Consider the following 12660-nt stretch of genomic DNA (forward strand, 5'->3'; position numbering starts at 1 on the left):
CACATAAATATCCTCTCACCTCCCTCCCTTTGTTTTGTAACAAAAATATATTAGATATTATTTTTTTTGAAAGTGCCACAGAGATTTCTCTGAGTTATAGATACCCCCTGGACTTGCCAACGATGGAGAACAAGCCAGTCATTGAGTCCAAATAAAAGTCGGTCTTGACAGTGTCTTGCACGCAAGAGAGAGAGAGAGAGATAAAGGGCCTCTTCCGTTTAGTTCTGTCTCTCTGGGCATGAGACCAACTTCCAAGCCCCACCAGCTCCGCCAGGCTTTTACGAGCAGCCACACTCCTCTACGACCATGTTCTGAATGTCTTTTTTGACAATCTTTTGCTCCTCATTGTAGTAGAGCATAGACATGGCGCGTAGCCTCGTGGGCACGCAGCACGACTTAATGTTCTGGAAGGGCGCGTAGCCCCGTATGCGGTAGTGATTGATGACGGTGGAGTGGAAGGACAGAGAGGAGCCTGTGATGCTGGCCACGTGGCTGGGGCAGTCGCCCTCGCAGTAGTTGGCGTGGTAGCCCCCCGGTGCTATGATCCAGTCGCTCCAGCCAATGTCCTTGAAATTGACATAGAACTGGCGCTTGCAGCAAGCACGCACCTTGCCGTCGCACTCCAGGCCCCTTTTGGGGCGTCGCCGTGGCTCGCCGCCCTCGCCCTGCTGCACTACCGCCATGAGGAAGGGCCGGTGGGACTGCTCACGCTCCTGGTTGCCGCTGGTTGACACCAGGATGGGTGTGGCGCCAGCATTGGCGCACAGCGGGCAGGAGATCTTCACACTGAGCATGCTTCCGCCACCCTTCAACAGGGCCTGGACGCTGGCTGACACGGGAAAAGTGTGCCAGCCACTGCGCCGCGTGTCCACTGCCTTCTCGGCCAGTAGCACAGACTCTTCATGGCCGTCTTCGCCATGGCGCTGCTGCAACAGGAGTATAGTGACCTTGGCACGGCTGCGATTGGTCTTGGCCAGCCGGAGGAAGATCCATACATTAGCCTGCTCCACCAGAGACAGCTCACCGCCCTCCTTGGAAATGAGGAAGTTGACCGCACCCTGGGAGTCGCCTAGAGAGGAGGAGAATAGAGAGAGGATCGGAGAATTCGATTAGTAAAGCATTGTAGCGAAGTCTGAGCTCATTTCAGTGTAAGTAAAGGTTTTGCTGTCTGATTCTTGGACTGCACTGGCCACATCTGAGTCTGGTGGGGTGTGATAGGGCCACATCTATCAGACTGAGTCACTTTAGAGATGGCACACATATCATTAGAATTTCCTTACTTGACATTTATTTTATTTATTTATTTCACCTTTATTTAATTACTTAAAATAGGCCCTTATTTTTAGCCTCTGTCTCTATATTTAATAATTTATTTAATGACTTCAATGACATGAGTTCACGCAGAGTAAGGCACTAGTCTGTTTCTCTTTTTCCAAATTTGCTTCATTCAGCTCATCATTGATACTTGTGGGCACATCAGTTTGAAAATAATCTGTAATGTCCTTTGCTAACATTAAAGTGAAAAGTGTTTACAGGAGAGACAGTAGAATGGTACTTTTTGCGTACAACATGCAAATATGTTTTATACACTCACTCACTCACTGCACACACACACACACACACATTCACAAGCACACAGCAAGACACAACACAACAGCACTGTCCATCACATACTGTTCACCTCTCCTAAAAAATAATGTTTTGGGGAGGTTTAAATGCCACAACGTTGCATAATCTCTTTGTGTCACCTTTACTGGTGGCAGCCAGCATACTGTAAAGTACACAATAGGATTACATAGAGATACAGCAAGAGGTTGAAGGATTTCAGTTATTACCCATAATAACTACAGTTTTCACAGGCAGATGTGACTTCACTTGTGATGTGGTGACATGTCTTCTCGTGCCACTGTGGGAGGCGTGCTGGTGAACCAAATCTACTAGCTCTGGCTCAAATCTGGCTTATGTCCAGGGACCTAAGCACAAGCACGCCTCTGGAAAGCTTCTCCTAACAGATCACTTTGAATGTCCAAGCTAATCTCTTCCAATTACAGAGGAAAATCTTTACAATGTGATGTCTTAACAACGCTTGAAGCTCACTTTCCTGATATTACATTTGGCTCTGGGTTAGGGTTGAATGGCGGGAACCCGGTTACACTCCCATTTCCCGGGATAAATAACTGCGAGAAACCAGTAAATTATAACAATTTTATATATATGAACGGCATGGCGTGAAATTGAACTGTTCAATTATATGTGATGTCTAAATTTGGCTTCTCTACGGCATGATGAATCTGAATGATGAATCAATGCTCAGGGTGGGGACAGACAGCCCAGCTCAGTATGGAGCGCAGTTCACAATGCATGTAGACTTACAGTATCATCTCATTATCGTAATGTTTTTTCTTGGGACAGGTAGGCCTACATTTGCTGCAGAATAGCCTATGCTACAGTAATATAAAGACAGAATTCACGTCTAATTTACCCATCTCCATCTGGAATTCGGGTTCACCTTGTTTTTTAATTGCACCTGCAGAGTTTTCAAACAGCTGACCACTCGAAGAATATTGTTGCTTTCAATCAGTGCATACGTGAATACGTGAATGCAGTTTTTCTCTCTTTCCATCAACTCCATTCAAATTGCATCCAAAATAGATTATCCTGTTGTCGATTGACATACTGTATAGCCTGATATATAGATGTCCTAGCCTACCTCTTTCAAGTAATACATTTAATGCAGTATTACCCTTATTTTTAGCTAATTAATGATGGGTTATGCATAATAAGCTTTTAACTTATAGCCTTTGTCTCTTGCTCAGTACACAAGCACCCGTGCTCTGCTGGCCTCTCCTTAAAAAACGCTCCTTAGGTCTTGGAGTCCCATGCAATAAAAGCTAGACAAGAATGAGCTGAATGTTCTCAGAGTGGCTGTGATGTCATTATCAAATGAATCGACACAGCAAATTGGCCAGTTAACCTAGTGTTGATTTGTCAGGGCAACATTTCTAGTGTTGATTCAGGTGTTGGTGTAAAATAACCCAAGTGTTGGTAATAATAACCAGTGCTAAGCTAAAACCACTCCCATCATTATCACATTTCCCAGCATGCTCTATTGCAGACTGATTTTTACAAGTGTTTGTTAGTGTCTGCATCACAAACACAGGCAAAAAAATAATTGGCTTTGCCAGTGGTGGCTCCGTCATTGTTCTTCCGTAATCCTGCACTGGGGCTAAAGAATGGGACTGTACAAACCCAAGGGGGCCCTAACCCAAAGAAAACCTGCCCTGAGAAGAGGGTTTGAGTGCTTCGCTGCCCATCATGGTTCCTGAAATAAGTTGTGAGAAAATAATTGGAATCAACTAAAGAGCAATACAATAACAATAACCCCTGAACAGTAAACAATAATTTTGCCAATGAGAAAGACAATTTGCACAGCTATCCTGCACACAAAAATTGAAAATGACATTTTCACATTATTACCTCCCCCATTGCGTGCCTTCAAAAGAAGAATAGGGAGTGGGGGGGTGAGCCCAAATTACCTGACAGCTTAGGAGCATTAGTGGTGGGTTCCTGTTCTGTCCAAATACTGTCCTAATTAATGTAGTCAATATTCTCACTCTTAATCCAGTTTAGCTTTGGAGGGCTAATGGTCTTTGATCTCTCCCTAGAGGTTCCAGTCATATTGTATGGAGCCCTAACACTCTACCACTGAGGCAACACTTCAATAACAAGAAGGATAACACTATAACACACTCTTGAGGTGTTTATTGTTTACCAATTTAAGAGACATTGCAGTTCATTTATACAGTTTGATTGCCTAATTTGATAGGAGTTAAACAAAATTGCCTATTGATTCACATGAACTCAATCCGATACAACATGTATCCGATGTTTCTGCAACCCGTGACCTGCCAGTTGTGTTGGAGGTAGTTGTAGCAGCTTTAATACCTGCCAACTCTCCGTCCACTAGTTAGTAGACCTACTTTCAGAGCAGACTAAACAGAGTACTCTTTGAAAAATGTGTCTTTTTCACATTTGCCTCTTTGCCTGCTGCAACTTTGAAAGAGTTCTGGTTTGATAAATCAAGCACAAAACTATTATGGCTTACTGTATCCTGGACAGCATAATATATTACCACTTATTTGTTGTTGTTGACTTATCCCGATAAGTAATAGTTTTAATGCATTTCTTGAAAAATATCATCATAATGATAACAGAAATGTAGCAGCATTTTTCTCTGAAAGTGCCAATCACCTTATTCTTCCCAAATTGATTTCTCTTGAATGGTGCACTTGCCTGTTTTAACACAACCATATGTGGGTCTCAAGACATTCCAGGAATGTTCCCTGACAATGACAGCAATGTTGGAGAGCCATTGTGCAAATAACCCAGTGTTCTATGAATGTCATTAGGATGTATGTTAGATGCTATCACCACCAAATTGAAGCAGTTACATTTTAAGAATGCTTGCAAAACATTGTAGGGCTCATGGCAATTGTCTTTTAATAGACTGATAAAAAAAAAGTTACAAGCTATCTCATGTGTACCTGAAATCATTCCAATAGCATTCCCAAAAGCACTATTGCAAGGTTAACAGAGTGCATCTGCATACAAATTGAACCCTTTGGAAAAAGTCCAACAGGCATTTACGATACGTTCCATCTTAGCCGAGTCGATAAACTGACCACCGACTGACCACAGAAATTGCAAAGGTCAGTGGTGCCATCAGTCTTGTAACCTCTTTGACTTGCTTCCTTGGACTCTCAGCCTCTCCGTCTCACACTCCACTATCTCACTTGCAAAAACACTCTGTGCTGGCCTCTTTGGAAGGAGATGAACCAGCGGTGGGCTTGATTTATGACCCTGTACACACAATTAGACACCCAAGCCCAGGAAGATGTGCAGCAGTCGCTCTGAGTCACCGCAGTCCAGGCATCACAGGCCAAGGCACTCCCAAGAACAATGAGCAAAGTCGGGAGAAATACAGCCTCCTCAGACTCCTAACCTTTGGAGACTGGGAGAGTGAGAGACTTTATGTCTATCTAGCGGCTCTTTAATGCCAGGTTGTAATTATTTAAATGAGGGTTGTAATCCCCCCAAATATATATTATTTGGTCCATGCCAAGAATATTCCATTCAAATCCTCTATTCAAATTTACAATGACAACAGTAATTAGTGAAGGAGATGGAGAAGCACCCAATGATTTGCAATCATGCCACACATTTGACCCGAAGACTGTTCAGTCACAACAAATGACTTCATGTGAAGATACAATAGATCTGACTAAGCTCTGACTAACCTGTAAACCTGATCCTATCCCTCTCTCCTGCTTACTCTGTCGCTGGTTAATATCTGTTCACAGATGTTAGTGGCTGAATCAAGCCAATAAATACTGTGGTGTAGGTAGTGTGCAAGAAGAAACCTTGCCACACATGGGCTGTTATAGTGGAGAGGTGAGGTGAGGAGTGATTGGGCCCATATGAATTGGAAGTCAATGAGACCTGTCCAAGGCTTCTAGTTGTCTCCCTCTCAGTGAGGCACCATGGCCTTCATAGGAACGTGGATGCCCTCCTATCCTTCTTGAAAAGCTACACAACTCAACAAAACACCGGACTCCCAGCCGGATCCTAAAGGCATCATCCACCAGTCGGTTTATTTTTATTTGACCAGCCCAGAGATATGTGAAAGTATTTACAAAGTTGCCACATTTATCACATTCTTTCCCCTTGCTTTTTACTATTGCCTGAAGATACTGGCTGCTGTTTCTTTTCTGTTTGTCTGGGCTTTGTTAAGGAGCTAGAATAGTCTCTATGAACCATAAAGGTTTCGTCTGACTCGATGTCGGGACACTTTCTTAACACCCTTTTGGAGTAGGCCTCGGCAGCATGATATTCATTTGGAGAGACCAGAAAAGAGACTCAGTTGGTGATGTCAAGAGCTTTGGCATCACATTCCAAAACATATTTAATTGCTCTGGCCACGGCACAAGAATGAATGGTGGTGGCAGCATTGAGGGGAAAAAACAGCAAATGTCTTTTTTGTCTTTTGCTTTAAGCAGCACTGATGGTTCATTGCATTATATACCAAATGGAGAGATGAGACAAAATCAAACAGTAGTTAAACCTGTCAACCATGCAGGTTAACAAGCCAAAAAAAGAGACTTGCCAATTTAGGCTACAGTACAATAACTTTCCATTGACTGCTATTTTGTACTACAATCTAAAAGTAATTAACTATTATTGGAGCGACATGGTTAGGAGGTGAGACTCTTTTGTAACTGATGTGGAATGTGACCTCTCAGCCTCAAAGTCCTTGTGAGAGGAGTGCTTGAGCTTGATAACTGATAGCAGTGCTGGATACGTAAAATACATGACTGATGAGGGCATTTTAATGGAACTATTAGTTAACTTACACCAAATAGGCAGAAAATAACTGTTTCACATACAAATGTACATGTTGATGATATTCAGTCTCATGAGAAAGTGTGCTTCTTTTCTTAAATCACAAACAAATCTTAGCAGTCACTATAGTTAGTCTATGTAGCCCAGTTAAGGTGTCCAGAGACAGCTGTGCGATTAAAGAGACACAGCTACCAGAAGATAAATGTGGATATAAATGTGGACATCGGAATTTCACTGATGATATGTTTAATTAATCGCTATACTCCATGGGTAGGGGGGTTGAACGGGATAGTGGGCACAGACTGCAGCGGAAATTGGCACTACCAGCACTCAGCACTTTCCCCACAGTGAGCTAGGCTCTTTCATGAGATACTGTCCCAACAGCCCAAAATAATTATTGGGCCACATATTCCGTTGAATGAAGCAATTATATGCAGCAGAATGCCCCTGGTGCGTGGTTAATTTAACCCTAGTTATTTACGTTTTTTTGTATTTATTATTAAAGACCCCCAAGCAGAAGTGCCACTCTTCCCTTTTAATCTAAAGTTCATTCAAATGCCTATTTAGAGTAAAAGGGACTATTGTGTTTTTTTTTTATATAAGCCAACAAGTACAGCGAATGTGAATGTGGAACTCAATAGTGATCCACACAGGAGTCCCACACAGGAGATTTCTTTAGTAGCCCTCTGATGTCGAAGCAACTCTGAATAATGATAATGTGACTAAATGTCAGGCCAAATCAAATTCTCATCACAAATTTAATTCGGAGAATAATTTATTATGCACTAAAAACAAATGGTTCTATATAGTGCCAAATAAGAGTTATTTGGCTTGTAACCCCTTTTGCTGCTATAAATAGCCTTTTAAAGGTGCTATAAAGAACCATGCTCATGAGGTTCTAAATGGAACCTTCATGGTGCTATAAAGATCCCTTTCCTAAAGTTGTAGAAATGACCTTTTGAAGGAACATATAGTGTTCTTTTCTTTTTGGTTAGCCATATTATGTTGTTAAAATTCCATAGGTTTTATTATTCTGTTAATTGACAAGTTCAAATCAGTTGTGCTAGCTTTGGAATGGCTGGGGTTCCCTGAGGAGAAGTTTGAGAACCATTAAACTAGACATCAGTTCTCAATTGACGCAAAGCCATACGTGAGTCTTTCAACAAATAGAGCTGTGAGAAAACCCCCTACATTTTTATTATGATTACTAAAAGAGGAAAGAACCCTTTTCTGAACTGCAAAGAACTATTGAAGGGCTCAAAGGGTTCTTTGATGTGTTATGGTTAACCCTCATTCTTCCCAAAGAACCCTTGAGGAACCCTCTTTTCTTAAGGTGACTTACAGGCTATGGTCATTATGACTGTATTCATGTTAATTAAAATTATTGACTCTACTATGTCAATATGCCTTTGTTGTAAATCTTTTGGTGCCAAAGCGGTGGCAGTACTGAAAACAGCAGTTGGAAGAGTTGGAAGACTTAAAAATAATAGTACTGTTGATAAGATGCTTTTATTTTTTAATTGGGATATTTTCTATTGAACCATGTGGTCTATGCACTAGAAACTCATGAACACTATGGACACACATATATATATATATATAAAAAAAGTAATACTATAAATTAATACATTTTGTAAAAGTTATTCAATTATAAATGACCAAAGTGACCATAGATTCTGGTAACTTTGGTAAGTTAACGGTAGCTTTGCAAACCTAGGGAAAGCATAGCCAAGAGATGTATCAATGACAAATGTAGGCATAAGCATAACCAAAAAATGTGAGATATGTTTTCAATTACAAATGTCACATACACTACCGGTTGAAAGTTTTAGAACACCTACTCATTCAAGGGTTCATCTTTATTTTCAATAGTGAAGACATCAAAACTATAAAATAGTACATATGGAATCACGTAGTAACCAAAAAGTGATAAACAAATCAAAATCTAATTTATATTTGAGATTCTTCAAATAGCCACCCTTTGCCTTGACGACAGCTTTGCACACCCTAGGCATTCTCTCAACCAGCTTCATGAGGTAATTACCTGGAATGCATTTTAATTAACAGGTGTGCCTTGTTAAAAGTTCATTTGTGGAATTTCTTTCTTTCTTAATGAGTTTGAGCCAATCAGTTGTGTTGCGACAAGGTAGGGGGGTATACAGAAGATAGCCCTATTTGGTAAAAGACCAAGTCCAAATTATGGCAATAACAGCTCAAAAAAGCAATGCGAACGACAGTCCATCATTACTTTAAGACATGAAGGTCAGTCAATACGGAGCATTTCAAGAACTTTGAAAGTTTCTTCAAGTGCAGTTGCAAAAACCATCAAGCGCTATGATGAAACTGGCTCTCATGAGGACCGCCACTGGAATGGAAGACCCACAGTTACCTCTACTGCAGAAGATACGTTCTTCAGAGTTACCAGCCCAAATAAATGCTTCACAGAGTTCAAGTAACAGACACATCTGAACATCAACTGTTCAGATGAGACTGTGTGAATCAGGCCTTCATGGCCGAATTGCTGCAAAGAAACCATTACCAAAGGACACAAATAACAAGAAGAGACTTGCTTGGGCCAAGAAACAAATTGGAGATTTTTGGTTCCAACCGCAGGGTCTTTGTGAGAATGTGTGTGTGAATAGATGTGTATGGATGTGCATGTGTATTTCCCACTGTAATGAGGTGTTATGGTGTGGGGGTGCTTTGCTGGTGACACAGTCAGTGATTTATTTAGAATTCAAGGCACACTTAACTAGCATGGCTACCACAGCATTCTGCAGTGATACGCCATCCCATCTGGTTTGGGCTTAGTGGGACAATCATTTGGTTTTCAACAGGACAATGACCCAACACACCTCCAGGCTGTGCAAGGGCTATTTTACCAAGAAGGAGAGTGATGGAGTGCTGCATCAGATGACCTGGCCTCCACAATCCAAAGACCTCAACCAAATTGAGATGGTTTGGGATGAGTCGAACCTCAAAGAGTGAAGGAAAAGCAGCCAACAAGTGCTCAGCATATGTGGGAACTCCTTCAAGACTGCTGAAAAGCATTCCAGGTGAAGCTGGTTGAGAGAATGCCAAGAGTGTACAAAGCTGTAGTCAAGGCAAAGGGTGGCTATTTGAAGAACCTCAAATATAACATGTTTTGGTTTTGGTAAACATAACACTTTTTTTGGTTACTACATGATTCCAAATGTGTTATTTCATAGTTTTGATGTCTTCACTATTATTCTACAATGTAGAAAAATAGTACAAATAAAGAAAAACCCTTGAATGAGTAGGTGTTCTAAACTTTTGACCGGTAGTGTATATTTTTGTCGACTTCCTGATCTTTATGCTAAGGCTTTGGTATAATAATATTAGGTCTGTCTTTGTCATATTGATGTAAGCTTGAGGCGTGGTATTTATGGTGACACACTGTTAGAAAAATATGTTGATGCTCACAACAGAAAGTTTGCGTGTTGACATTTTAGTTGAGCAAACTCATAATCCTATTGCAGATGCCTTACAATTGCATGTTTAATTAATCAACATTTGTTTAATTATAGTGCATACTCTCACTTAGGTTTTCCTAAATGGTTCAACTGTTCATTTATTTCAAGTGTACGCTGTTGAGAACCTCAGGGAGGGAACCTGGCTCCAGTAATCAGCATGCTAGCATTTTCTAATGAAGTGAGGTAAACTGTTTTATTTTTTAACTTGACTCTGTTTTCTCAACCTCAATACACGCATTGATCAATCAATCAATAAATAAATAATGGTTATTTCCCCCAATTCTGACATAAAAAATGTTGTTTTCAATGCCATGTTATAGCGACTTGAGAACTCTTTCAAATTGTACTGTAAAATGCATATTCTAAAATGAATGTTTAGAGAATTCCTAATGGACAGGTTGGAAAGTTGGGTCTAACTACCCATATAGAGGAAGAGACTACGTTGAAAATATACATCGTTTTTCTAGAATTCTTTGCTTTTACCTCCTTGTTTGTTTGTTTTTATCACATAACAGGAACAGCAACTTGACATCACACAATGAAGGACATTCTCATTTTCTTCATTGTGTGTCTGACCATTGGTTTTAAACATAAGTTGTGTGAGTGTGAGTAGGCCTACTGCAGTAGTTCTCTAAATGTAATCTGTCAAGTCCTTGTGAACTCACTGCAAATGCCAGTCATGACTTGGAGTACACATCCTTTATACTCTCATTGAAGCACTCCTCTCTCTCCCCCCCCTTGCTCCAACAGAGATTCATGAGCACTCAAGATCACCTCACCAATTGCACAGTACTGTATTTCCGAACCGAATAGCCCTTTCCAAAATACTGTACTGTAAAATGTTCTACACCTCCAATGGCAGTCATAATTTGCTATGGGAGGAAAAGGAACATGGTTCTTGTGCCCGACACAGTTCAGCTTTTTCTATACTCCATGTTCCCCTCCTGGGCTATCTAAGTCAGAGCAGACTCAGATCTCCCTACACATCATAGGTTTGACAGCACCTTTGAACACACCACTCTACACCCGACAGCAGGCTTTAAACCCGCCTGTGGAAGAAGAAAACCGAGTAGAGTCAGTACCTGGATAAGAGTTTATTTTTCTTTAACCTGAGGAGCCTTTTTTACATTTATTTTTAATATCTCTCTCTCTCTCTCTATTCGCTGTCGCTGCCATTTCAAAGAAAAACACTCAATCGGTCTCCCGGCGACTGCTACTGCACTACTCTGAATAACTTCACACGGGAGCTAAGGAACACAAGCCTGGGAGCTTTCTAAGCAGATAATTGTGTATTCTTAAAAGCAGCAGGGGGTCATTAGGGACCTTAAGGGAGGGGTGGCAGGGGAAGGTGTGGGGGTGGGAGCAGCTCTCTGAGTAGAGTCAACAGGTTAAACTGTTCTTTCACACAGGTGGAATTAAGCAGGTCGAGAGCCTGTCGTTTCAAAGAATTAGGTCTGCAAACCTGCCGAACTGGGTTACAGTCCTATAGCCTTTGTAGCGTTTAGCAAGGCTGCTTTTCTGTTTTTGCCTCCTTAGACAAGGACCTTCCTTGTTGCTCTGTCTATCGCTCTCTCTCCTTTTCTCTTTTCACACATGTTCATGCTCGATCACCCCTCCCCCCCCCCCACACACACACACACACACACCTGTGGCACTCACCGGCCTCTGCGAAGGTAAGGATCTCAGTCGTCTCGACCATGTCGGCGGCATCTGGGCGCCCGTGGCCCCCATCCTCGATCTGGACGCTGCCGTCCTCGGCCACTCTTCCCACGTGCAGCTTGCGGATGGCATTGAGCAGAGCAGCGCGGGGCACTGGGTGCGTGACATTGGGCCGCACCTGCAGGTGCAGCATGTTGAGGATGTGCCTCTTCACTGCCTCCACCACCTCGGGTTTGCTGCCATCCTCCTCCTCGTTGAGCCGCGCCAGGGCGCAGGAAGGGCAGTCGGTAACCTCCGGCACCAGCTGGGACAGGGTCTGTGGTGGCGTCTGGCCACCACCCATCGCCACGGACAAAGAGCCGGCCCCGCCACAGCTATGGGCAAAGAGTAGCAACATCCCACTCAGCAGGGGCAAAGGAGACATCCTGAACTAGACAGGTCTGCTGCCGGGACAACGTAGAGAGCAGCGCAGCGAGCACCAACTAGTAGGCGAAATGATGAGAGTGGGGGAAAAATATCAGTCCTTCTGCCAAAAGAGATTTTAAAAACTCCTCCAGACAAGGTAAGCTCTGGAAAAATTAATTTAGTCAGCAGTGCTGTAAGACTTGGAATAAAAGTTTAAAAAGTGACACCTAAAAGTGAGAACGAAAAAGAATAATCCTTGTGTTTAAAAAGGAGAGATGGCTGAAGAAGGAGAGGTGTGGACTGAAGATGGTCTTGCCAGTGCTGGAGTGGAGATGATGTCTGATCCTTGGGAGGTTTTGTGTGGGAAGGTCAGTCGTCCGCAGAAGGTTACCCCAGGGAAGAGTAGGTCTCTGTAGAAGTCTCTGAGTGCTCACTGTGCACAAGTTGAATGGTTTTGTGAGAGTGGGCAGGGCTCTCTTTGCTGTCTCTCTCTCTCTTTCTCTCTCTCCTTCTGTACCTCTCCCTGTGTCTTACCGTAATTATACCTCCCTCCTCCCTCCTGATCCCACCCTTTACTAACTCACTACTTCTGACTCATGTGTTTCACTAACTTTGCCTTTATTTATTTATTTGGGGTTGTGCTGTGTGCCTCACAGTGGAAGGGTTGCAAAACCTTTTCTATCACATTTGATGAACTACTTTT

The 12660-nt window shown here is 42.3% G+C and overlaps 1 protein-coding gene across 1 annotated transcript; it reads right to left on the reverse strand.

Moving 5' to 3' along the window:
* Positions 1 to 278: 278 nt before the first annotated feature.
* LOC139420699 (inhibin beta A chain-like) lies at positions 279 to 12330 on the reverse strand. Its single transcript, XM_071170922.1, has 2 exons — positions 11553 to 12330; positions 279 to 1069 (listed from the first exon to the last, which is right to left on the reverse strand). The coding sequence occupies exons 1-2, from the start codon at positions 11974 to 11976 to the stop codon at positions 279 to 281; spliced, it is 1215 nt and encodes a 404-aa protein (XP_071027023.1). The 5' UTR covers positions 11977 to 12330.
* Positions 12331 to 12660: the final 330 nt, after the last annotated feature.

Source organism: Oncorhynchus clarkii, chromosome 11, assembly GCF_045791955.1.
Source record: "Oncorhynchus clarkii lewisi isolate Uvic-CL-2024 chromosome 11, UVic_Ocla_1.0, whole genome shotgun sequence".
NCBI lineage: Eukaryota > Metazoa > Chordata > Actinopteri > Salmoniformes > Salmonidae > Oncorhynchus > Oncorhynchus clarkii.

Coding starts and splice junctions, on each gene's coding strand:
- LOC139420699 (XM_071170922.1), bottom strand. CDS start 11,976: ATGTCTCCTTTGCCCCTGCTGAGTGGGATGTTGCTACTCTTTGCCCAT. Junction 1,070..11,552: donor CCTTACCTTCGCAGAGGCCG/GTGAGTGCCACA, acceptor CCTCCTCTCTAG/GCGACTCCCAGGGTGCGGTC.